At 37.9% G+C, this 26,526-nt stretch overlaps 2 protein-coding genes and 1 long non-coding RNA gene across 3 annotated transcripts; 2 read left to right on the top strand and 1 right to left on the bottom strand.

The window, feature by feature from the left end:
- Positions 1-1,432: 1,432 nt before the first annotated feature.
- Positions 1,433-2,175, top strand: LOC126825370 (uncharacterized). Its single transcript, XR_008788413.1, has 2 exons — positions 1,433-1,535; positions 2,139-2,175. It is a non-coding gene; the product is annotated as an uncharacterized LOC126825370 (long non-coding RNA).
- An 8,465-nt stretch (positions 2,176-10,640) lies between these two features.
- LOC126825235 (toll-like receptor 4) lies at positions 10,641-12,814 on the top strand. The gene has a single exon (XM_050554801.2). The coding sequence runs from the start codon at positions 10,770-10,772 to the stop codon at positions 12,795-12,797; it is 2,028 nt and encodes a 675-aa protein (XP_050410758.2). The 5' UTR covers positions 10,641-10,769; the 3' UTR covers positions 12,798-12,814.
- Positions 12,815-17,144: 4,330 nt separating this feature from the next.
- On the bottom strand, positions 17,145-22,447 carry LOC126825362 (fibrinogen-like protein 1). Its single transcript, XM_050554965.2, has 4 exons — positions 22,288-22,447; positions 20,361-20,578; positions 18,615-18,730; positions 17,145-17,979 (listed from the first exon to the last, which is right to left on the bottom strand). Exons 2-4 carry the CDS (start codon positions 20,573-20,575, stop codon positions 17,288-17,290), a joined length of 1,023 nt encoding a protein of 340 aa, XP_050410922.1. The 5' UTR covers positions 20,576-20,578; positions 22,288-22,447; the 3' UTR covers positions 17,145-17,287.
- Positions 22,448-26,526: the final 4,079 nt, after the last annotated feature.

Raw genomic sequence — 26,526 nt, 5'->3', positions numbered from 1 at the left:
ATATCATCCACAGTCTTCGACATTGCAAACACAACTTCCAGGTCACTTTAAATCAACATTGATGCTTCTAAGTTCTGATATCCAGTATTTAAGACAAAATGAAAATTTTAAGAAATTGGCACACGAATCACTTGTCAGAATGCTTTTGAGCACCATTTGTAATGATTTGACTTGATCCACAAGGGTAAATATATCCTACATGAGAATACTACCTGTGTAGACTGGAATAACCCAAGGCAAAACGACTTCCATTGAATTCTGACTCTTCAAGTATTTCGCGGATCATACTGTGACTGATTAAAAATTACAGTAAAAACCAAAACGATTGGTGGGGGGGGGGGGGAGGGTCTAGTGGTTCAAGGTCTGTCATTAGCTCGTTTACACTTGGCTGCGATAAGAGTGACGTTCTCATCACAATACCAGGCGGCGATAAATATCAAGAAATTGACCTGTTAACATTACTCTAAAATAACCGATCTCAGAGCCGTACCAGGCACGCCAAATGTGGAACTCTTCACAGAAAAGTTAATTTCAGTTCCTATGCAAATTACCCGGATGAAAACAATTCTAATGGTTGATTTAGTTTGAGCAACCATTTAGACAGAACTGTCAAAGTTCACGGGTCAAGGTTAGTTTGGCGCATGCGCAGTAATCTGTACTGAAACGGTGCTCAGACTGGATAGCGTTTACACTACGAAAATTTAATTTTGCCGTGCCTGGCACCGTGCCGAGACCACCTCACTTGTGGGCCAGATTGTATGGCACGCTTAGGTTTGACCCGTTTACACTACAAAAATTTGCTGTGCCTGGCACGCTTATTGAGTCAATTTGTGTGGTTTCGAATCCCCGCTTGAATGTAACAAGGAGTAGGGTCGCTTGACCACCAGAGCTTGCCCCCCCCACCCCTCTGTCGCTGATATGTTGGTCTACTTACCATTTCTACGTATCGTATATCCCCTAGCAGTGTATATCGTATGTACCCTATGTATCTTTTATCTCCCAGCAGTGTAAATCCTACACATACCAAAAGTTTAGTCTACTAATGTATATTTAGTTGTTACTGGTGAAAGATCCCCAGCTTGTGTTGCAGGATAAAAATGTTTGGTAAGAACAACCGTCGAGTCGTTCAGATGGAACAATATGGTAGCACATAAAGATCATTTGAAATTTGACAGATACAAATCATAGCACCGCTGTCCTGGAACAATTTAACACATGGCACATTGCATGATTATAACAATACCTGGACATACAGCACACCTGTCACAGACATTGTCACAAGTTATTATATGTTATTATATATATACCTGACAGGTATCCATTACAGATGTCGCTAACAGGTGTACCTTAATAAAGTATTTGTATACAAGTGACTCAAAATATTCTACTGATCAGTGAATCTTTTCTTTTTTTCTTTTTTTTCAGTCAGCCTTGTTTAATTTCCAGAGTTTATTAACGGTTTTATTATTATTGATATGTACCTGTACTTACCTGAGATCTATTATACCTAGTATAATTGATAGAAATAAAATAGGGTGAGTACTCTCAATAGATCTATTATCAGTGATGTAAGACAGTGGGCAACGTATAGTTGTTCGGATGGGACCTCGGAGGTTTCATGTACACACTGGCGTGCATGTAAAAAAAAGAACCCTTGACAGTTGGAAAATTGAAATAAGAGTAAGCTGTAGTGCCGCTGTCCCAGCAAAATTTTCCTCATGACACACAGTATGGCGTATGCCTGTCTGTCTTCATTAGCCCATTAGGAGTGGAACAGTAGGACCTCATTTCCTCAGTAACTTTACAATGTTTATAGGGGAGTTGGATGGCCGAATGTTTTCGATTCTTCGGTGTTGTTCAAGGAGTAGGGTCACCTGTCTAACCTCGTGGGTTTTCTGCGAGTCCTCCAGTTTCCTCCCACTGCTAAAGACCGCTACGCGCAAGCGAACTATTGAAATAAAATTGAACCATATGTTGGTCCCGAAATGACCTAGTTTATGTGAGTGGACCTTAAACACCATTTCTCTCTCTTGCAAATTTAATAATATTTTTTTTATTTGTTTATAAGTGTTTACTTACTGGACTTTTTACATGAATGCTTTAAAATCATTGTAGGCATCATCCTTTTCTTATTTCAGTTTTCTAGGAATATTTTGGAAATTTGCAAGAATAGGTAAGTCTCTATATTGAAATCTATGTTAATTGTCATCACTCTCAACAGGTCCATCGTCTACATGTCTATTGTTGTCACCCTCAACCAATCCATCTTCTATGTCTATTGTTGTCACCCTCAATCCATCCATGTCTACATCTCTCTCTCTCTCTCTATTTCTGTCACCCTCAACCCATCCATAGTCCACAGTGTTTAACTTTAAAGCTATGAAGACAACAATTTATTTTCATCTGTTACTGTCAATAGGGGGAAGGGGGTGTTTGGGGGGGGGGGGGGGACTGAATAAACTTGGACACCCCCCTCCTCAAAAAAAAAAATTTACATAGTAGGCCCTATTTATTTACAACAATTATTAGGATATTAGATCGAATTTTTACCGTTGTCAGTCATTACATTACAAGTTTGCCCAACTGGGTTTATGTGTTAAAGTGTTAGATTTTTAAAAAGAGTTAGGATTAGTTAAGATTCTATCTGCATAAAACCTGTACATATCCCAATATGTCGGTGTGATGTTTTTGTTTAACCCAGTAAAATATGCCAAAACAGTGTTTACAGACCCACACTTGCATATGTATGTGACAAGGAGTAAGGACGTCTGTTCATCCTTTTGGGTTGTTACCGGTTTCCTCCCACAGCTCAAAGCCTCTCTGTGCAAGCGAATCATTGAAATAAAATTGAACCATATGTTAGTCCCGAAATGACCTAGTTTGTGTCGAGTGGACTTTAAAACCTATCTTTACTGCAGAGTCTGATCACATTAAGAAATCTTATGGATGCTCTATTAATTAAGTGACTCTTGATTTGCACTTTGTATAATAATCATTAATACTAGGAAGAACTTGTGGACGACACAAGAAAACAACATCTAGTTGTTTGGATGGTGTGAAAACCCTGAAGACCAGTTGTGCATGTTAAAGAACCCATGAAAGTTAGAATTTGATGAAGAGTAGACACAAACGCATACTGAATGGCGTATATATACATTAGCCTAGTCGGATGTTAAACCCCATTTTCATTTCCGGTATTAAATTATTTTACATAATAAAGATATTTTACTGTGTTTATATTACATAATCAAGATATTTTACTGTGTTTTTCAGGTGAAAGAAAAAGTCCATATGTAGCTGTTTGTTGTATTTCCATGGCACTGAGTATTTTATTCTGGTCCTGATCCTGTATTTAATATATTAAATCAATGGACTAGTCCTATGTATAAAAGTAAACTAAACCTGATGATTTTATAACTGAGATGTGTTCAACATGGTGGAAGATGTCTATTTATTTATGGACAGGGTGCTCTATTTGTACAAACATTTTTAGGACTTGATGTATTCACATGTAAATATTTCACATTATTCATCACTCATTTGAAGGAGCAGTTCCAGATATATTTAAGTGAATAAAAGTGGTTAATTTGGGGTGAAAATCTCTTTGAATTTTTGTGGCATCCTTTCGAAGAAATACAAACTGGCTCTTAAAGTGCCTGGTTAATCTTGTCTATAGTTTAAGCGAATTTGTAGTGGTAAGTGATAGTCACGAGTATCACGTCACTTGAACAAATGAAGAATGAAATTCATAGAATGAATTACGTAACTCGATTCATCAAATCTTATTTATGGTGTATCGTATTTATGTATTTATGGTGGCCCCTTCATTTTCTACAGATTCAGTAACAGTTGCCAAAGCATTCTAACATTTTCTAATCTTATTCAAATTACATTTTTATTTTTGTTCCAATTTGGACTACTTCCAATTTCCTGTTCTGCTTGAAGCCTAGCTTTTAAATGTCATTGTTATTGGTTAATTACATTTTTGCTCAAGACATAACAGCTCCTGATTGGCTAGACAAGACATAACAGCTCCTGATTGGCTAAACAAGACATAACAGCCCTTGATTGGCTGGACAAGACATAACAGCTCCTGATTGGCTAGACAAGACATATTCTAATAACTACCTTGATCTGGTAGTTTTTGCAATAATAATTCAAAATTAGATAATGAAAAAAGAATATAGTAGATTTCAGTCAACTTGATTTATTCTAAGTTATGAGTGTTTGAAGTTTTGACAAGATAATCATGCTACCATAATAATTGTTAATATGTCAGCTATTCATTACATTATTGTATGTATAGGACCTGCTATATATATATATATATATATATTTGTACAAACCTAGAAATAAACAACCTATGAACCAATAGGCTACGGAGTACCTGTATATAGAAATATATATACCAGTAGGCTACTGGGTACCTGTATTATATATCTACTGAGTGCCTGTATATATCTACTGTGTACCTGTATATATCTACTGTGTACCTGTAGATATCTACTGTTTACCTGCCATTTTGAACTAATATAATGTATAGAGTGTGTGTGTGTCGGTGTGTGTGTGATGGTGTGTGTGTGTGTGTGTGTTGGGGGGGGGGGGGGGGTCACATAGCCCTGATGGAAACAAACAAGTTATCAAAGCTTCCTCACCAGAGTTGTCTAAAAAAAAACTCATGTCGGAGTTGCTACAGCTATGATATCCTTTACACTCACCACAAGTATATCATTGTAGTCCTGTCGATGGTTTTTACAAGTTCACCGAGTCAGTGCCACAGTGACACCCAGTTTTACAGTTACACCTGAACTGTCGTAGGAGCTCTTCAAATGATCTGTTTTCCCGAATGGTTAGCGAGTGCAGCATTTATTTCCTAATTGTCCAAAAGTTTCAGAATTTATTAAGAATTTAATATCTATATTTATTAATTGTTACCCTGAAGGATTTAACATTATCTATTTAAATAAAATATTGTTGTTTGATGTTCGCGTTATTAAGGGTAATAAAAATAATAATATTTTAATTTTACTACTACCCTTTACAAGACTAGCTATAATTAGACACAGAAATATGTTTCTAAAGACAGATAAAATTGTAAATATTTTCAAACTTTTTATTACAATGTTACAACATCAATTCCAGTACTTATATTTTTCTTTAAAAGAACAGAAATTAAATGATTTAATATGTATACCAAATCTTGTATATATAAACTCCATAACCATAGCTGTAGCAGACGAATCTTCATTGACCCATTTATTAACCCTTTACACTAATGTTCATTCGTTACATGGTGACCAAAAGCCCACATGCAACCCATCGGTAAATTGTCCATTACTAGCCCAATAATATATCGCTGTTATAAAACCTTTTAACATCCATGTTCTTCGCTAAATTGCTTCATGTATATATATCAACGATTATGTTAGGCGATTTATGATAATTAACCTGAAATGTGATTCAATTATATCGACTTTCGCTTCAGAATTCATTGAGGTGTAAACAGAGGTTGTTCCGTACCCTCCCTCGTTATCATACAATTTCAACCAATCAGCAAGCTCGCTTGCTCAGATTTCATACCGATATGGCGAAATGGAACAGCCAAAGATTAAAAACACGTAAATAGTAATGGCGACGATTTTCGGAAGTTAGTTTCATGACAGTGTTCATTAAGTACAAATTATCAATTATTACAACGGTCGCCACACGGGCTAATTGATTTTGAATTTCATTCGCCCGTACTGACTTTTACTCGCCATGGGCGACCGGGCGAGCATTAGTTTCTATCCCTGCTATATTTTCAAACTCATGGGGATCCTTATCAAGATCATATACTTCTACAAAATTCTGAAAAACAAAAATATATCGCATAAATAAAAGAAATAGAGACAGCTTTATTTGTGTTCGAAATTCGACAGGTTGACATGATAGTACCCTACCATTGGGGGGGGGGGGGTATTTTACATATAGAGCCAGTGACGAAAAAACTGCCCCATAAGTAATAGAAGGTCTGACCATACTAATTGGCAGCTACTGGTAGGGCAAATTCAAAATATACCAAGTCTTACGAGTAAGGCGATTGGGATTCTAAAGAGTAGGCACCGACAGAATTTCTATAAATTTTTTCAAATGATAAATTGATAAATAGCATTGAATGATGTTTTCAGCCTAACTTTAAAGCCAAAAGTCCCTGTGTATAGTTGCTAAGATGTTGTTTTATATTCGTTATACATTTTTAAAATAATAAAGTTTACAATATCCGCCATTATACTACCACTATTTCATAACTGCAATTGAAATCTATTGAAATTGAATTTTCTATAAAAATCTACTAGTTTAGTATGACTATAGTGGTGCTTTTAACTGGACATAACTTGCGTGAGAAGTTAGAAATTCGTGATTTTTGGCAGTTGCAGGTATTCCATAATTTAAGTGTAAATTTAAGTTTTTCACATAGCCAAGGAAATGTAACATACAGCCTTTGAATACTGATTTAAGGTAACACAGTTAGTTAAGTGGAATAATTAAGTATTTTTATTCAAATTTCAGAAAACCTTTGTATACGGGTCCAGAACTCACCTCAAACCCGCTTATTCGGTATCAAAGCAGTGTTTTGACGTCAAAATAACGGCAGTGTGGCGACATGACGTCAGGGCGTCACACCATAACATGCTGGCGTGGTGATAATTTTATTTTCCGATTCGTTGATATCACTGTTGTATCTAATGATAATACATTTATTGCTCTAAAACGAGCCGTTTCCAAGATATGGAGGCCAGAAAGTCCAATTGGCGGCCATCTTGGATTTATGCTAATTATGAAAAACGCTACAGGGTTTCAGCTGACAATTTTGAGTTGGGAGTCCTTTAGACATCCCTTTACTAGATTCTAGTAAAAGAAATTCTTTTGCAATTTGTTCTCGGTAGTTTTTTGTATTTCTCTCCGTCTAGAGGTTTCAGCGGGGCATTTGACTGGGAGGGGCAGATAAATATGGCCAAAAAGACTTAAGTTTGCCTCATAAGTAATATGATCAGAATTATTTCTAAAATGTTGCCATACAATGTATGAATATAAAAAATATAAATCTGACCGGAAAAAGTGGGGTTATGCCCTTTTCTGACTGCCTTAAAAAGTGCTGACGGGGTCAAAATTTGCCTCATCTATATATCTATATATATATTTGTGACTGTCGTTTGTCTGTCTGTTCGGGGTTGGCGGCTACACTAGGTCTGCCCCGAGTCTGAAATTTGGGGTATAGGGGTAGCTCGGACCGGGGAGTAACATAGGCTAGGTGGCGTTAGTCTATCACTTCCGGTTTCGGAGTTATGACCCCCGAGCGAAGCGGGGTATCCTGCTAGTAAGTAATATAGTTGAAATTGGTGCCAAATGTTAGTTATGTACCAGCCGGTTCTAGAAATATCAAATCTGATAGGTTTCGGTGGGGCATATCCCTAATCTGACCACTTAAAATCTGCCCGATCTGCCACGCCCACAACACGATCAGAAATAGTTTTGAAATGTTGTGGTGTTATATCTGAATCTTAAAATGTAAAATCTGACCGGAAAAAATGGGGCCACGCCCGTCTGACTGCTCTAAAAAATGTGGATGGTTGCCCAAATAGACCAACAAATGTAATGGATTTAACATGATTGAAGTCATTGTGGGACGAATTACTGACCTGAATCAATCCATATATAGCCATTTATATTCTCGAGGACATTACATAGACTAGTCAAATAAGAACAGCTGTATTAATTGGGTAATGGCATTAAATGAATCCTTTTCTGGTACGCTGACCCGTTGTGTATTTGCTGTTAAACGCTCAATTATGTATAGCTGCAGCAGAAGTCGATTGGGTTTGTAATAATAGTAATTACTGTTAGGCATTAAGTAAACACCAGCGGATTGAGATCACTTGTATCAAATAGCAGATTTGATTAACCATTGTCGAACTTTGGCATAATGACGTAATAGCATGTCATATTGGTCACAGCGTTCCACACTTGCAAGCTAAAGATGACACCGGGTTTGTTAAAATAGCATCTCATTCTAAAGGAATAATGAAAAAGAGAGACAGAGACAGACAGACAGAGCGAGAGAGGTAACGTCCACTCAACAAAAAGTAGGTCATATCGGGACTACCATATGATCCAATTTCATTTTAATAATTGGCTTGTGCATAGGGGTCTGTAATAGTGTGTGTGTGGGGGGGGGGGGGGCTACTCCTTGTCACATTCAAGCGGCGAAAGGAATCTGAAAAATGGCAAAATGCATTCTAATCGATTTTGAAAGTCTTATAGACGGACACTACCCCCTTGACTATAGTGCCCAGGCCCAGGGCTCGAATCCCGAAGTGAGTCGAGAACATTCTAAGAGATTTTACAAGTCCGGTTCTCACTTACAACGGTTGGAGCCTACAGGGCTGACAAGAAAAGTCTAACAGTTTTACACACTTGCATGCAGGTAAAATAATATTTATAAACTGAAGAGGGCCTGGTAGACATAAACGTCACTGTACCCCCCCCCTCTCCCTTGCAATACACATGTAACCAGAGAACAGATGGAGTTGACAAGACTTTCCGTATTTCAACAATGGACAATGGATATTAAAAACTGCTATATCACAACCATGTCTTTCTTTATGAATGTAAAATTGTTTAATCATTTTCAATACAATTCTAAATAATATACAGGAAGTCGTCGTGTCATCTGTAATGAGTAGTATATATATATATATATATATATATGGTAAAGTGTGCATTTCCGTCAAACGTAATTATCTCGTTCGTATACATCAGTTTATGTCGTTTCTTAAAATTTTTAAATATGTTTTTCTGCCGGAGATGTTATTTATTCACATGGTATGGAACATTTATAATGAAGTTGCAAGGTGGTCTATATTTCTAGACATTAGCGTCTATGTAATAGAACAATGACAGTGGTTTCAATTTCCAGTTAAAAAATATAGAATTTACTTTCAACAGAACAGGTGAGTCAAATACTAGTTTATCAACAGTTTCTTTTATAGCTATAGAAACAATAGACAAATTGGCGTAGGCAAAAATAATAAACAAACGTTTGCTAGGTATTTTATTTTGATTTTTTCATCCCATGAGAAAACAAATATAGCAATGATTTTATAACCTATACAAAATATAAACAAATGTTTTATGGCATGTCAGCTCCAACTGGGCTATATTGCGCCAAACATATGGTGATTATTTCGAGACAGGAAAATATAAACAATATGAAGTGTGGTCAATGTGGACGGAAAAATTCCATTTAGTTTATTTGGTGGAATCTGGTAAAAGTGTCAAAATGCTCAATGGGATCCCCAATGCATATATAAATCTCTCTGAGTAGGTCAAAGATCACATTGGTCGCCAAGCCCAATCTACCTTAAATGCAAATCTCAGTACAAGCACAAAATGGGTATCAAACTGTTCATTTGGATGCCCTAGGGCAATTTGAATCCTTCTGAGCGGACAATTTCGGGAATTACCCCGCGTCTGAATAGGCCACCATTGATCGGCCACGCCCAAACCACTTTATATGCATATGTCAGTACATGCCTTCAGTACAAGCACTCAAATAATATCAAACTGTTCCTTTGGACCGCTTGGGCAACTTCAATTATTCTCAATTTCAATAAAGGCAATTAACCTGTTTCTGCGTAGCTCAAAAGTAATCATTAGTCGACAACGCCCAATCCACCTTCAGTACAAGTATAAAATGGGTATCTAGCGGTTCCCTGTACCATCCTTGGGCAATATAAATCATTCTGAGTCACCAATGTTGGGAATTAACCCACTTCTGGGTAGGTCAAAAGTCACTTGATGCCCAATTCACTTTCAAACTTTGATTTGGATCCCCCGGGGGCAACACCAATCCTTCTGATTAGTCAATTATAGGGCTTAGCCCACTTCTCAAAAGGTGAAAGATCACCATTTGTTGGCCACGCCAAATCCATCTTAAATGCATACCTCGGTACATGCTTCAGTACAACATTGGTATCAAACGGTTCCTTGGCCCCCTGGAGGCCGAGATCAACCTGGCACACTAAATCCTTGACAAGAATTACCGAAATATTGTGTTGGTGAAACATTAATTTAAACCCCAAATCATTCCATTAATTAGATTGAGAATGTGGATCATCACTATTCTATTCTGTTTACAGGGGAGGACTTTGTCATTCAATGCAGATTAATAACCAAAGCCACTCTCATTACTCTGATTTAAGGTACATATACACAGACAAGGAAATATGGTTTATCACATACTTGGAATAATACTGGGTTCATCCTTCACCTTATCAACAGTAGGAGCCAACAAAAAATGTCTTGAAACAGTGGACGCACAATACGGTGGACTTCACGCCAACTGTTCCCACATTAAAACTTCAAGAGTTCCAGAAGATCTTCCCGACAACACCACAACCCTAGATCTAACCTTTAACAACATTAAAACTCTGTATAATAATGATTTCAAATATCTGACTCAACTACGTTATCTTGATCTCAGCTTTAATCCTATTGATACTTTACAAGAATTCTCATTTCATAGACTTGATTCATTATTAGTTTTAGAATTCAATGGACACAATTTGAATTATACAGACATCTCTATGCCTTTGGAAGTGTTCTCCCCACTCCAATCCTTGACGAATTTAAGCCTCAGGTCTGATATTTCACGTTTTCCAAACCGTCAATTTATTATACCAGATCGAGTCCTAGGATCCCTAACAAAACTAACACATTTAAATATCGACATGAGTTCCGATTTTCATTCTGGATTTTCTAATCTAACCGAGCTTAAGGAACTCATCGTTGGTGGAACCTGGAAACACGGGCAATGGTTAAATTGTGAACTGTCCTTATTAACAAACACATCATTTAAGGCTTTTTCTAATATCCCTGTTCAGCTACTTCAGCTAAATAGCTGCATAATTAAAAGTTTCGAGGAAGACTTTCTTCTGCCATTTCCCAACTTGAAAACATTGTTGCTCAATAATATAACTATGAAGAATGGTAATTTTTCTCGCTTGATTCAAGCTCTTCGTGTGTTTGAATATAAGAATATGACTGAGATCAGTATTAATCGAATTATAACATTTTTACCCTACATCGGATTTAATAGAAGATTAGATCTACAATCACTGTCCAAGATATGCTTGGAGAAACTTGACTTGAGTCAAAACCTGATTAACCTTATAGATCTTGATGTTTTGTTTACCCCACCCTATCCACCCTTGACCAGATGTATAAGACGATATAATTTTTCAGCTAATCGCATCACAGGAACAATAAGTTTGCATCGTGCCCCCTTTCTCTTTTTCGCCACGTCTATGCTGGAAGACGCAGACTTATCAGATCAAATGAAATTCTCTTTCAACAAATATATAATCCGGGCAACACCATCTGATGCACATCGTAATTTTCCAGAACCAATACCAATCTATATCTCCAGCAAATTGAGACGTTTAAACATGGCTGGATTACCACATGAAATTGGAGAATTGAAGGTTAATGTAGTGTTTTTTTTGGCGAATAATTTAAAATATTTGAATATGTCTTATTGTGGACTGTACAATATGAAACGTAAAGTATTTGGACTTGGTAATTTGGAAATTTTGGATGTAAGTGGAAATTCCTTAAGCATCATAAATGTGGAATTTCTTGATGAGTTTCCAAATCTTAAGACATTGCATGTGAGTAACGCTCTGTTGGATAATGATTTCCTTGCTAAGAATGGTCGCAGATTCTTTGGTTCTCTGAAAAAGTTGGAAAATCTGGATCTGTCTAGAAACGGTCTTGTGTATTTACCTAACGGTTTATTTAACTCAATGGTTACATTGAAAGTACTTAATTTAGCCAATAATAACCTTATAACTATACCAGACGTAACCCAGTTGGTTAAGCTGAACGCTTTGTATCTTACCGATAATGAAATAACTACCTTAAACCATCAAACTAGAGACATGTTAGAGAAAACTAGCGAAAACAACAAGAAGTTACAGTTATATCTTTGGGGGAACACATTTATTTGTACCTGTGAGGCGATTCCATTTTTGTTATGGTTAGAAGAAACTCGTGTTAATTTAGATCGCATCAGTTATTCTTGTGTAGAATCATCAGGAATACCCACCTCGACTAAAGCCGTTTATAACCAATGGACATCCTTCAACCGAAAATGTGTTTCGTCCTCTTGGCTGAATATAGCTATTGGGGAATTCGCCATCGTTGTTCTTACTCTCATAGTAGCCTTTGTTTTCACCAAAAACAAAATGAAACTGAAATTACTGCTTTTAAGGATGATTGGAAAAAATATTTACCCAAAGAAAAGAGATGATTTTGTGTATGACGCATTTATAATATACACAGACTCTATCTCCGGTTGGGTTTGTAATGAACTGAGAAATGAACTGGAAACAAATCGTGGAATCAAACTAAACCTTCGTGATAGAGATCACCTACCTGGTGGTTCCCGAGCCGATGACCTGTTGGAAGCTATACGTGACAGTTGGAAGATTGTTTTAATCTTAACCGAAGATTTTTTGAGAAGTGATCTAGCCTATTTTGCCATGTGTAACTGTTTATCATCAATAACACTGACAACACCCCAGAGATTAATCGTTTTAATCGATCATCAGATACATCTAACGGCTAATCTTGATTTTCTGCTTGAAGCTGTCACCGAGGACAACATTCTATATGTTGATCTGCAGCATCCGTTAAGTATTGCTTTCTGGGACAAGATATCCAATGTCATTAAATCAAAGGAAGATATAAACGTATAGGGTAATATCGGATTGAAATAAAAACATTTTAAATAGCATATTTATGATCATTAGTTGTATTTTTCACACAATATCTAAATTTTCACGGCGTAAACAGCGCTAAAATATTCTCACATTTCTTTCAAATCAGGTAATCGAGTGGCTTGGGTTCAATCGGATTAAAAAAAAGATCATGAAAAGATTTACCCAACACTTTTAGGTGTTTACATCGTCCAGAAAGGATGCTGAATATAGGTGTTTACATCGTCCACGAAGGATGCTGAATATAGCGAAATGTTCAACTGACTAGATTTACCCAACACTTTTAGGTGTTTACATCGTCCACAAAGGATGCTGAATGTTGCGAAATGTTCAATTCACCAAATCGTTTTAAATCTTGAACTGACAAAACATTTTGGTTCGGTATTTCTTTTAGAGATTCGTGTTTCAAAATAGTGTAGTTTTCAAGGTACATGTATATAAATCCCTCACATGATGTTCAGCCCGATTTCCGATTGTTTTAGCACATACGGCGTACATGATACACTTGATCGAGTTTTCTGAGTGGTCTTTTCCACAGGTACTCGCCAATCCATCGACTCATCATTGTAAGGAATTATATATTAAATACTTCTAGTTGTTCGGATGGTACGAAAAATCCCGTGTAATCTTTGGCATGCACGTAAAAGAACCCTTGACATATGGAATGTTTAAGCATGGTTTTCCATTGTCAGACGTGGAGGGATGCTGGAAACGACAGCGTCTAGTGTACTAGTTGGCATGGACGTAAAAGAACCGTTGACAGTTGGAATTCGAAACACGAGGTCCTATAGCGCCGTTGACCTGAAAAAATTCCCCTCACAGCTTACTGTATGTCGTATACCTGTCTTCGTTATCCCGGTTGGTACAGAAACGTAGAACGTTAAACCCCGTTTCATTTCATTCATTATATAATAGCGGTTAAGGGCACAGTATACATTATCTGAGACGCGCATGACACACTTTCAAACCAAATTGTTTGCATCCGGTACATATGCTATACTTAAAAATACCCACTTCATAACGGGACGCTGCCAATCATTCAACTACAAGGCAATATTTATTTTGAATGAACTCGGGCATGTTGGTTTTCGTGAAATTTGTAATCTATTAATTATAAATATCAAACGATCTATCCATAACGCGTATAATAGTTGTTTGTCTTTTGTGTATAGTCATTACGTCATCGTCTATTTTTAGACTCCTCAAATGGAAAGTTTCAGATAATCATATTTGTTTCTCTGTAACATTTCTTAAATGATATTAAAGTTGCGCTGAGCTAAATAGTATAGTCATTTTCCTTATTTAAATTTAAACAAGGCGGGAGCTGAATGTGTTCTTTAGATATCAATGTAGATGATTAACTAAACTCAGGTTAGGTACCGTCTTGACCTCGATGTTCATGGATAGAAAATAGGTTGACGTTCGCGTTCTAAGATGTGAAATGATGAAGTCATTAAATCAACAGATAATAATGAAATCTTTAATCCGGGCTTATGTCGAATTGTGCAACTGGATTCAACTGACTGGAACTTGTTGCTTTGAGCCCTTAGAGGGGCGCAGGTCGACTCATTTTATTTCAATACTGAAGTCAGCTGAAGCCAGTATGTAGGTATGTAATTGTGGGACTACCACACGATAGAATTTTATTTCAATCATTCGCTTGCGTGTAGGTAGACAACCATACTCCTCGTCAAGTACAAGAATGGGATGGAAACCAGGCCACTTTACGTGGGGTTGAGATGACCAAGTGGTCTCGAGTGTTGCGCTTCGAGCTCCCTGTCACCTCTGACTTCTGGTCGTGGGTTCGAACTCTGGTGTAAGCGTCCGTGGCTTAAGGATATGGAGCCTTCTGAACCTCGTGGGTTTACTCCCGGTACTCCGCTTTCCTCCCACAGGAAGTCCCCTGCCTGCGCATACGTTAAGCATAATAAAATAAGACAACTTGTCTGCGATATCACCATCGATGGAAATGGAAGATAAACACTAACGGAATGCAGTTCCTAATATCGGTCTAGAAGATATGTTCCATACGACTTTAAGTTTCTATTGTGTGGTTTTTATAGATTAAAATACTAACTGTAATCTTTATAAACTCCCAATACGCATGATAAATGGTATCAGATGTTCTATTAAGGGTAAACATCGCCTCCATTGTCTCTTTTAATAGCTAAACTGATACAATTTAAATCAGTTGTTACTGAACATCAGTATACGTCACATATTTACACCCAAGTTGCGTTACGCGACTATAACCTAGTCCGGGTTGAACTTAGGAGTTTTCTCAAAGAGAAGAAGCCGTCCTCTCCATACACCCCCAATCGAACTTGCAACCCCAGTCATGAAATTCATACATCGCCACCGAATTAGACAAATAAGATTCCCCACGAAGTATATATAAGATCTGGAGACACCATGGGAATGAACAAGCCAGGCGTCCCAGATATACAATCATACAGCACACCACATATGTACAATCCAGTCAATATCTGAATCATCCGATGGTCTAGAGAGAGTTGATTATTGGCTTGCCATGTGAATAAATATCTAAATAATATTAATATAACATTTTAAGCCAGGAAAAATACCTGACAGTTTCAGATTTATCTCTTGTATAATGCATCTTTAAAAATACCTGGTAGTTACAGATTTATCTCTTGTATAATGCATCTTTAAATGTTAAATAATCTAATACATCCTAAAACAAAAACTAGATTTTTCTAGATTCGTTACAGAGCCGAACCATTATCTAACTTGAATAAATTTCGATATTAGGATACAAGCAATAAAATATGACCTACTGATAAGAGATCGCGCAGTGGACGATTGCGGCTGGCCCCTTATACGTTTCTGTTTATTTTTTGAAATGTCCGCGTGGGCTTATATTGTGTGTCTTGTCCGTGGGTTTGTCTTGTGTAAATGTTTATGACTCCTAATACTAGAATTGTCATATTCGGCACCCCTTAAAACCTATAAAATAACATTAATAAACACATAACTGGTGAAACTGACAAATGCGTCATTTTAGTGACATATTGTCGGATCGACCTTATACTAAGATTTTCGTTTTCGGCACCCCTGAAAAGCTGTAGAAAGAAATATTTAACCACAAAATAACAAATAATATTATCTTGTTTTGGAACATATCGACATCTTTGAATGTCTTTTTCTCAAAACTTCCTTTTCTGCCTTGGGCACCTTCATACGGATATAGCTCAGTCAATATTTGCTCGATTCAAACAAGCCTTGATTCATGAACAATGTTAAAATAGCAATAACTTGTGACACATTTTGCATTATGTATTAACTATTATAGCAATTATAGTAATTAATCTGTCTGAATCCATAACTGGTTACATAGCATTATATTACTATATCCAATCAACATGAGGCAATGGTCTCTTCCACGAGTACGTGGTTACTAATTTGTGGGATGTCGTGCAAGGGACATAGTATGCTTATTATGTCGTGGGGGGGGGGGGCAATACTTTCTCTGGAAATACTAATTATCTAATAATTCAACAGTCCTTTGAACGTTTTATATCTGAAGCTCGCGTGACATATTATTGATTTGACGTAAAGCGTATAAAAAATAAGTGAAAGGCATCATTCTTCCCGGACCAGTTTTCGCATTACCTCTGTAAAACAGATTGAGCAAAGACCTTCAAAAACGAGGGCTTACTTTCTTCTACTAATACAATCTCAACTCACGGCATAACTGCGACCAAGTGTCGGTACTAAAACCCACCACGGCCGTGGGAATATGCTAATGATAATTTATAAATGAAACGAAAAAGAGTATAATAATATACTCATACACCCGATTAGATTTTATTACATACTTCGAGAAGGTATTTGTTGGGTAATAAAACCTTCTAGTAGTTTATCGAGGGCTGGCCGTCCTTACCGCACGGTACAAATATTATCACATAAAAGAGCAGTTGACATTTGGAGTTCGAAGAAAAGTATGCGTAAACGCCACTGTCCCAGCAAAATCCCCCTCTCGCATTGCACAATTAAACAGTTAATAGTAGGAACAGCCCTACATGCCCTACACGCAAAACAAAATCTACAAGATAAACCTGCGGACAAGACAGAACATAGACATTGCAAGAAATAAACAAATATCAAATCAAGTGAATATCAAATTCTAGTAATCCCCAAGATCTCACGCCGGACAAAACGTTGACCGTTGACCCCCTCCCCATCCCACACACTCACACGCACACCCCGGGCTTTGTTCACATCCTTGTTGTGTGTGTGTGCTCTGTTGCCCCGACTATGTCGTGACAGGACGTGTTTAAGATAAATAAAATAAATCACCTGCAATTATATAATGACATGAATTTATACATAAGAAACTCTTCTGTGAACAGAAATCATTTTCATATACTTTAGCATTTTAGTAAACACAAGAAAGTTATCTACGAATAAATGTCGGTATATTCGTTCAGAAATACAAACTGTTAAAATCAGTCATATCCACCGATGAGGCCTTCTGCTTCCGCCATTAAGGCTACCCTCGGTTTGATCTTCATCTCCACGCGCTTCATCGAATACGCGAGGTTCTGTTTCCATTCGAACCACGTGATGCCAGTAATAACGCCATCTGGTGTGATATTCTGTTCTCCGTTGGGGTGAAATATTCCATTAAGGGACGCGTAACTGCAGGCATTAAACCACCAACCGGACCGATCTTTATGGGAGCAACTAGCGTACCATTTGTCGTGATCGCGATCCATGGTACTGAAGAACATATTATTGTGATAGGCGAGGGAATCTCCGGCCGTCCCCGAGAATCCATTGACCGTCAGCTTGTATTTATTCTCTTCACTCGCCACTTTAAAATAATCATACTGTGCCCATGCGTGCTGATCCTCCCAGTCCAGGAGGTCAATCCGTAGCGTGTAATTCGTGTTGCGTAACATGTAATATATATTCTCATTACCCAACCAAAACTCGGAATTCACGTTTCCGAATCCAAAAGCGTAATCGTCCCATCCTCGCGTAAAGTTCACTGATCCGTCAAAACGTCGCTGAATGACGGTCCATCCACCACCCTGCATTTCCATGTCGCACCAAACATTAACAACGTATCCACTGGGAAGTTTAAGAGGATAAACTCCACTAAGATTGAGACCACTCATTTTCAGTTCGTAACAATCTGAAACAAACAAATGACATCAAATAAAAACCCAATGAAGTCTGTCATACACTATGCAGTGGGATAATGAAGTCTGTCATACACTATGCAGTGGGATAATGAAGTCTGTCATATACTATACAGGGGATAATGAAGTCTATCATACGCTATGCCGTGGGTTGCCTACTCTTCCTCTGTATCCTAATGTCAAGGGGTTCTTTTACGTGCACTCCACCAACGAGTATATAGATGGACCTCGTTTTGTTTCGTATTTTCCGTAAGACTAGACACTTTTATAACTGTCGTTATCGACACTGGGATCGAACTCGGGACCTCTTGTTAGTACGCCGGCGCCATATTCATTGAGCTGAGTTTGCTTCTCACCAACAAAGTATAAACTATGTCTTTGTTAGACCTACTATTTATATACGGATTTCGATGATTTTAAATAACTTTTTAGGGACATTTCCCATTATTACGAACTTAGCACCGTCGAGGCATCAGTTCCGATCCAATCAGTCTGAAATTGTTTGTCTGTCATATTGACAGGAAGAACCCTATTGATTTGTAAATCAAACGCATCTTTTACAATCAGTATGATTTAAGGTTGATTAATGGTTCTTTGTTTAAAATGTTCAATAAAAGGTAAAACTTACTTCTTGCCACTGTTATATCTTTAAGAGCTGGGAATCCTCTCGCTCTGTTGGCACTCGGTATATCTTTAACACGATGAAATCCAGCTTGCATTTTAATATCAAGTCGAGACAACTTCCTAAATAACAAGATAACACATGTCGAGCTAATAATTCATATAAATTAAACATTCGGTGTAAATAAGGTATTAGAAAGAAGAGGGACCACAGTGGTTAGGTGTAAATAAGGTATAAGAAAGAAGAGGGACCAGAGTGGTTAGGTGTAAATAAGGTATAAGAAAGAAGAGGGACCACAGTGGTTAGGTGTAAATAAGGTATAAGAAAGAAGAGGGACCACAGTGGTTAGGTGTAAATAAGGTATTAGAAAGAAGGGGGCCACAGTGGTTAGGTGTAAATAAGGTATTAGAAAGAAGAGGAACCACGGTGGTTAGGTGTAAATAAGGTATTAGAAAGAAGGGGGCCACAGTGGTCGGGTGTATTAGAAAGAAGAGGGACCACAGTGGTTAGGTGTAAATAAGGTATTAGAAAGAAGGGGGCCACAGTGGTCGGGTGTATTAGAAAGAAGAGGGACCACAGTGGTTAGGTGTAAATAAGGTATAAGAAAGAAGAGGGACCACAGTGGTTAGGTGTAAATAAGGTATTAGAAAGAAGAGGGACCACAGTGGTTAGGTGTAAATAAGGTATTAGAAAGAAGAGGAACCACGGTGGTTAGGTGTAAATAAGGTATTAGAAAGAAGAGGGACCACAGTGGTTAGGTGTAAATAATTAGGTATAAGAAAGAAGAGGGCCCACAGTGGTTAGGTGTAAATAAGGTATTAGAAAGAAGAGGGACCACAGTGGTTAGGTGTAAATAAGGTATTAGAAAGAAGGGGGCCACAGTGGTTAGGTGTAAATAAGGTATTAGAAAGAAGAGGGACCACAGTGGTTAGGTGTAAATAAGGTATTAGAAAGAAGAGGGACCACAGTGGTTAGGTGTAAATAAGGTATTAGAAAGAAGGGGGCCACAATGGTTAGGTGTAAATAAGGTATAAGAAAGAAGAGGGACCACAGTGGTTAGGTGTAAATAAGGTATTAGAAAGAAGGGGGGCCACGGTGGTCGGTGTAAATAAGGTATTAGAAAGAAGGGGGCCACAGTGGTTAGGTGTAAATAAGGTATAAGAAAGAAGAGGGACCACAGTGGTTCTGTGTAAATAAGGTATTAGAAAGAAGAGGGACCACGGTGGATCGGCGAATATGGTGCTGGATCACTAACTGTGCTGGAGGACTCCGGTTTCATCCTGGTGTTTCACGGGTGTTTCCAGTGTTAGTGGTGCATGGCACGAAATAAGATCGAGTCGTTCTTATGGGGCAAAGAAAAATGAGATGGAAGGGGGATTTTAACCTGACAGCACAATCCCGCCTATTTTTCTCCATATCTCAACTATCAAGAGTGGGTATCTTGTTTTTAACATCAGAACGTCTAGATGCACTTTCTTTATTAGCTCCCAAAGTGGTCTAATAATTGCGAATTAGGCCATAGGGTCTGTCATTGAATCACGTGAGGTTTGTATCTCATACTTGTACGTGACAGGGAGTGGGTTCGTGTGCCCAATCTTGAGGGTTTTGTCCGGGTCCTCCGGTTTCCTCCAACTGCTGAATTATTGAAAGAAAATTAAAATGACCCAGTAAAATTGAACCATGTCTCCTTTATTGAGTGGACGGTAAACCCCATTTCCCTTTCTTTTTATTGAATGGAATAGAATTACGTACGTAAGGATACTGTTGAATTGCCTGTCTCTTGTTAATTTTTCGTTCTGCATGTCACGTTGTAAACGTTCTAGGACCATACACTGATGTTCATTCTGAAGTCCTGTTGGTAGATTACGATATGCTGATGATTGACAGATGTTGTCAGGTGTCTGACAGTTGCTAGGATACAGACACGTCACCACCAACAATATGGTGGCCGAGTACAACCCAATCATCGTCTGAAATATACAAAACGTATTAATACATAATAATATTTATAAATTAAACAACAGGTTGACAGAACCACAGTAACAAAGTCGTCCGTGTAGTCCAGTCCCTAAAGTCGTTTGTTTATAGGTAATGGTAGCATTTACAAGAAGATAAAAACTGAACAAGGGCAACAACTCAATAAGTAATTAAAAGAGATGATTACAAAATGATAGGTTTCTACTTCTGCATGGCGCTAATTATTACTATTTAAAACTTGCGAGGTCCCGTGAACGTAAAAGATCCCTTGGCAGTTGGAATTTGAAAAAGAGTATGCCAAAGCGCCTCTGTCTGGGCAAAATTGCCCTCATAGCACACTGTATGGCGTATGTCCGTCTTCATTAGCCCATTTGGAGTAGACCATTAGGGCTTTAAACCCCATTTCTTATTGGAGCAGAATAGTAGGACGTTAAACCCCATTTTAATTCATGTCTAAAACTTGTACTGGTAGGTGATAACTTTATTTGTTTCTGTTATCGGAAACCCTTGGTCTAGTGAAGACGGGCATCATACAGAGTGCAATGATAGACATTTTGCCCAACTCTACGAATATATGAAAAATAAATAAATAAATAAATTTATTTTAATAATAAATTGAAGAGAATTGTATAAATTACAGGCTTTATGGGGCGAATCCCGTTTTATTAAATAATTGGTTGGGTGCAAATTCTATTTGAAATGGACGGATAAAACTTATTTTCAATATTCAACGGTTAAAATATTGTTTGTCTATCACGGTTAAACTATATTTATTTTTAGTAATTATACAACAAATGGGTTGTTTTTCGTTCCACCCGAACGACTAGACTCTGTCCCTGTCCGGGGCTCCGTCTTGCACCACTGACAAGGAAATGCACGCTTGAAAATTCGGGAGAGCTGTCGCTAGACCAACATGCATAGAGATATCGAACCGTGAGACCGCCTGGACAGTAAACTTTCACCTTACTCTGGATAGTGAACACACCTTACTAACTGAACCACGGTGGCTGTCATTAATATCAGTAATTATCCAATACGTTAAATATGATATTATGGACAGGTTGATTTAACATCCAATACGTTAAATATGATATTATGGACAGGTTGATTTAACATCCAATACGTTAAATATGATATTATAGAATGGTTGATTTAACATCCAATACATTAAATATGATATTATAGACAGGTTGATTTAACATCCAATACATTAAATATGATATTATAGAATGGTTGATTTAATTTTATTATTTACACTTAATGGGTTGAAAATTGGTAAAAATACAAAATAAAAACGTCCGTGTATATCAAAAGTCACCTTAAGATTGATAAAAAAAACAACAAAATAAAAAGTTCTTGTATATCAAAAAGTCAGTTTAAAACACACTTATAAAATCGCTGTAGTGAGAAGAGAGGGCGGGTCATCTTCTTCCTTTGTCATAAAAAAAACAGGTTAAAACAGGAGGTCCAGCTGATTGTTTTAATTAACAACAGTTTACTTTATAATTATAATAATAATAATAAACTGGTTGTTTTAATTAACAACAATTTACTTTATACTAATAAGTTGGTTGTTTTAATTAATAACAATTTACTTTATACTAATAATAAACTGGTTGTTTAATAATAATTCAGTTTATATAAAACAACAATTTACTTTATAATAATAATAACCGACCAACTTATAAAACTACACTCCTACCTTTTAATTAAATATTATCCCAAAATAATGATTCCTTTGTTCTTTAGAAATCCAACATGTCTCTCTGTCTGTGGTGTCGATGTTTGTACAAAGAAAGACAGCAACTTGAGTTCTTGTAGAGAGAATTAGATTCAGATACAGAACATATGTTCACACAAATAAATTCTATAATACGATCGTTTCCACATGTCCTGTGTTTTTCCGCTGTTAACTTCCGTCAAGTTGACCTCTCCAGTTCGTGACCTTTTCTCTGTAACAGTGGAACCGGGGAACTGAACACATTGTGTGTCACGACTTGAACCTAGTTCCGTATCGAGGATGGAATATATATTATCACTTGTCACATGTGGGACATCGGGTTTCCCATTTAAAGCTACGGTTTGACGGATATTTTAGAACATTCCTGCGATTCATTTTCGGGGTGTTTTTCTTTTTTTTCTCCTAAAACCAAATGTTGCATAATCTATTGACACCGTATAGTCATTCGGATAGGACTAAAAAAAGGGTCCCGTGTACATATTGGCGTGTAATTCAAAGATCCCTTGGCAGTTAGAATTGTACATAGGAGTAGACACAGCGCATGGTGTTTGCCTGTATCCATAAGCCTAGTAGGAACAGAATAGTAGAACGTTAAACCCCATTTCATTTACTTTTCTCTTAGAGACGGAGAAATCCGACATAAATATTCCGAGGAACTAACATCGGTATCAAACCCGGTACATCTTAGAACTTTTAATATTATGTCTGTCATTAACTTGAGTGACAAGGAGTAGGGTCGCCATCCTAAACTCGTGGGTTTCGTCCGGGTCACCTAGTTTTCCCTCACATCTTAAGACACTTCTCGTGAGCTACATAAAAAAATAAACTCTCCCTCTCTTCATCTCCCTTTAGTCCCGAAATGACCTAGTTTGTATCGAGTGGACGTTAAACCTCATTTCTCTCTCTCTCTCTCTCTCTCTCTCTCTCTCTCATAATCCCCCCCCCCTCTCTGTTTAACTGACAAGAACCCTCATGTCGTTAGGATAGGATGAAAAACCAAGGCCTCGTGTGCACGTAAAAGAAACCTTGACAATTGGAATTCGAAATAAGATTAGGCTTTAGTGCGACTGACCGGGCAACAATTTCCCTCATTGTACACTTTATGACGTAAGCCAGTCTTCGATAGGGCAGTCGGAACAGAAACCCGACTTTATTTGCTTACAATTATCCGAGTTATAAAACCCTTTATTCCCCTGCTACTTTAAATGTCATCAATATGACGTAGTGCACGTTATTAAGGCTATGAAAACAAATAGTGTACCGAATGATGTCGTCTTTGTGTTTTGTATTCCTAACAGACATTTCACTGCTGTCCGGATGTCTTCAAGCGACATTTCGTCACCGTTGTGTTTATAAAACGAAGGAATTGAGTTCAATGTTCAACTAAAATAAAACTTCTGTCATATTCAGATTGCCATACATGAATTTGTTTTTGGTCACGTGTGCAGTGATGTGATATAGGCAATAGATAGCCGAATTGCTTAAAACATTCAAAAATAAATCTATCAACTTTTCAATTGAAGCGACCGTATCTAAGATCGATACCCCGTCCCTTCTCCGTTAATTTGCGATCCATGCCTCCCCCACCTCCTCCGTCCCTTTATTATCGACGCCCCCCCCCCTCTCCATTTATGATCGACGCCCCCTTCAAGCCTCCGTACCTGTATGAGCGTTACCCCTCGCTCCTGAGTTCCTTTATAATCGATACCACCTCCCTCACCTGTCCCTTTATGATCAACACCCCCTCCCTCCTCCGTTCCTTTATAATCGACGGCCCCTCCCTCCTCCGTCCCTTTATAATCGATGCACACTCCCTCGACCCGTCTCCTTATAATCGATGCCCTCTCCCTCCCTCCGTTTATGATCGGCGCCCCCTCCCTCCTCCGTCCCTTTATGATCGATGCCCCCTCCCTCCGTCCCTTTATAATCGATGCCCACTGCCTCCGTCCGTTTATGATTGGCTCCCCCTCCCTCTATCCCTTTATAATCAATGCCCACTCCCTCCGTCCCTTTATGATCGATGCCCACTCCCTACAACCCTTTATGATCGATGTCCACTCCCTCCTACCTCCTCGGCACCCCACTCTTTCATCCGAAAGCACAAGGAATAGACACTCGAGAGCTAATTTAGTTTTATTAAAACACTTTTCTATTTTTTATCCACCATATTAAATGTTTTCACGTCGGTGGTCTATTAAACTTTATATTCAACTGACGACCAGTTTTAATAGACGGGAAGGGAAGTTTTTATAATTTAAATTTTACAAATGTCGACTTTAAAACAATTCAAATTAACACGTGGTGTGTTATATAATCTGTATTATCTACACGTGGTGTGTAATACACGATTCAAGTAATGGCCGCATGTGGAAACTATCATTCTTTTGTTCCTCTCGGATATCGCCGTCAGCCATTTATATGTTGAAATGAGGGGGATATTTGAGTTAATATGATATATTTTCTATAAAACACACAATTTCCTTATCCCACGTTTAAAATAACGGGTTTTTTGGCATCGTCTTTATTTTTAAAGAATATTCAAGAGATGTTTTTTTAATGAATTTACTAGGATAAAGGCACTCTCACGCATTTCTCATTCAACAAAGATGTTAACTAGCATAATGGGTAAAAGCACTCTCACACATTTTTATTGATTCTTACACAACAAGGGTGATTACTAGCATAATGGGTAATGGCACTCCCACACATTTTAATTACTTCTCACACAACAAGGGTGTTTGCTAGAATGACGGGTAAAGGCACTCTCACACATTTTGTCGATTCTCACACATCATAATTGTTTATCACATATGATGTGGAGTTTACTAGCATAATAAGTGGCACATTCTATGATAAAGGCACTTTTCCACTTCAAGTGTTATATACATGTACTATGATCAAGGTATGAGAGAGAGAGAGAGAGAAAGAAAGAGGGGGAGAGAGGGGGGAAGGGGGGAATTTCCCCTTCTACTGGTTTTACTAGGTTAAGTGCAATGAAACTATTGTATTGAAATTTTCATTATTGGTCGACGATCGGCCTACAGACCCACCCAAATGGTCTGTAGGACATATAGTACCATCAACATACAGACCCTTCCACTTGGCCCATATGACATATAGTGTACCAGACCCTTCTACTTGGCCTATATGACATAATAGTACCAGATCCATCCACTCGGCCTATAGGACATATAGTATCAGACTTGTCCACTCGACCTACAGGACATATAGTATCATCCACCAGTTAAATACTATTATAATGTTGTTACTCCACTCATAACACCCACGATCCAATTCAAACATATTTACATCCTCGCTTGATCTGGTATTAGATGTATAGGGAATCAGAGTAGCGCTTGATCTGGCAGTAGATCTATAGGGAATCAGAGTAGCGCTAGACCTGGCAGTAGATCTGTAGGGAATCAGAGTAGCGCTTGATCTGGCAGTAGATCTATAGGGAATCAGAGTAGCGCTTGATCTGGCAGTAGATCTATAGGGAATCAGAGTAGCGCTTGATCTGGCAGTAGATCTATAGGGAATGAGGGTTGATAGTAGATCTATAGGGAATCAGAGTAGCGCTTGATCTGGCAGTAGATCTATAGGGAATCAGAGTAGCGCTTGATCTGGCAGTAGATCTATAGGGAATGAGAGTAGGGCTAGACCTGGCAGTAGATCTATAGGGAATGAGGGTTGATAGTAGATCTATAGGGAATCGGAGTAGCGCTAGACCTGGCAGTATGGTTGACAAATTGTTATAATAAACGATGTTTTATATTGTAGGGAAAGGGCGAGCAGACGACATATTGGTTAGAAGGACGAACAGACGATAAATCAACACAGTTACGTAAATCCTTCCGCCATGAACACAAATTCTGGTCTAGAAAACGGTTAGTAAACCGGTCCCTGCACGCTAGATCGTAGTTTGGATAGTTCCGTGGAAAGATTGGTCCAGTCATATCCATCATTGGCAGATGCAAATTCTCGATTGTCAAGTACTGTCTCTGGGCTAAGTTATATCCATCATTGGCAGATGCAAATTCTCGATTGTCAAGTATTAGGATAATAAACGAAGTCTCGGACATTGTCTAGTCCACTTAAAATCTAAGCCATCCGGTGACCTCTTGTAATATTATCAAATGTTGATATGATAATTGATATATTATTTGACGCCAGAATACTCCGCGGTATAAGCATAGCTCT

Source organism: Patella vulgata, chromosome 6 (genome assembly GCF_932274485.2).
Source record: "Patella vulgata chromosome 6, xgPatVulg1.2, whole genome shotgun sequence".
In the NCBI taxonomy this organism is placed as follows: domain Eukaryota; kingdom Metazoa; phylum Mollusca; class Gastropoda; family Patellidae; genus Patella; species Patella vulgata.
This window is presented reverse-complemented; position numbering and strand designations above follow the sequence as displayed.

Bases quoted from the DNA above. Each gene is read 5' to 3' on its own strand.
- LOC126825235 (XM_050554801.2), top strand. From the start codon at position 10,770: ATGAGTTCCGATTTTCATTCTGGATTTTCTAATCTAACCGAGCTTAAG.
- LOC126825362 (XM_050554965.2), bottom strand. From the start codon at position 20,575: ATGATTGGGTTGTACTCGGCCACCATATTGTTGGTGGTGACGTGTCTG. The intron at 18,731-20,360 runs GTACGTAATTCT...CTTGTTATTTAG, and splicing joins CAATTCAACAGTATCCTTAC to GAAGTTGTCTCGACTTGATA. The intron at 17,980-18,614 runs GTAAGTTTTACC...TGTTTGTTTCAG, and splicing joins AGATATAACAGTGGCAAGAA to ATTGTTACGAACTGAAAATG.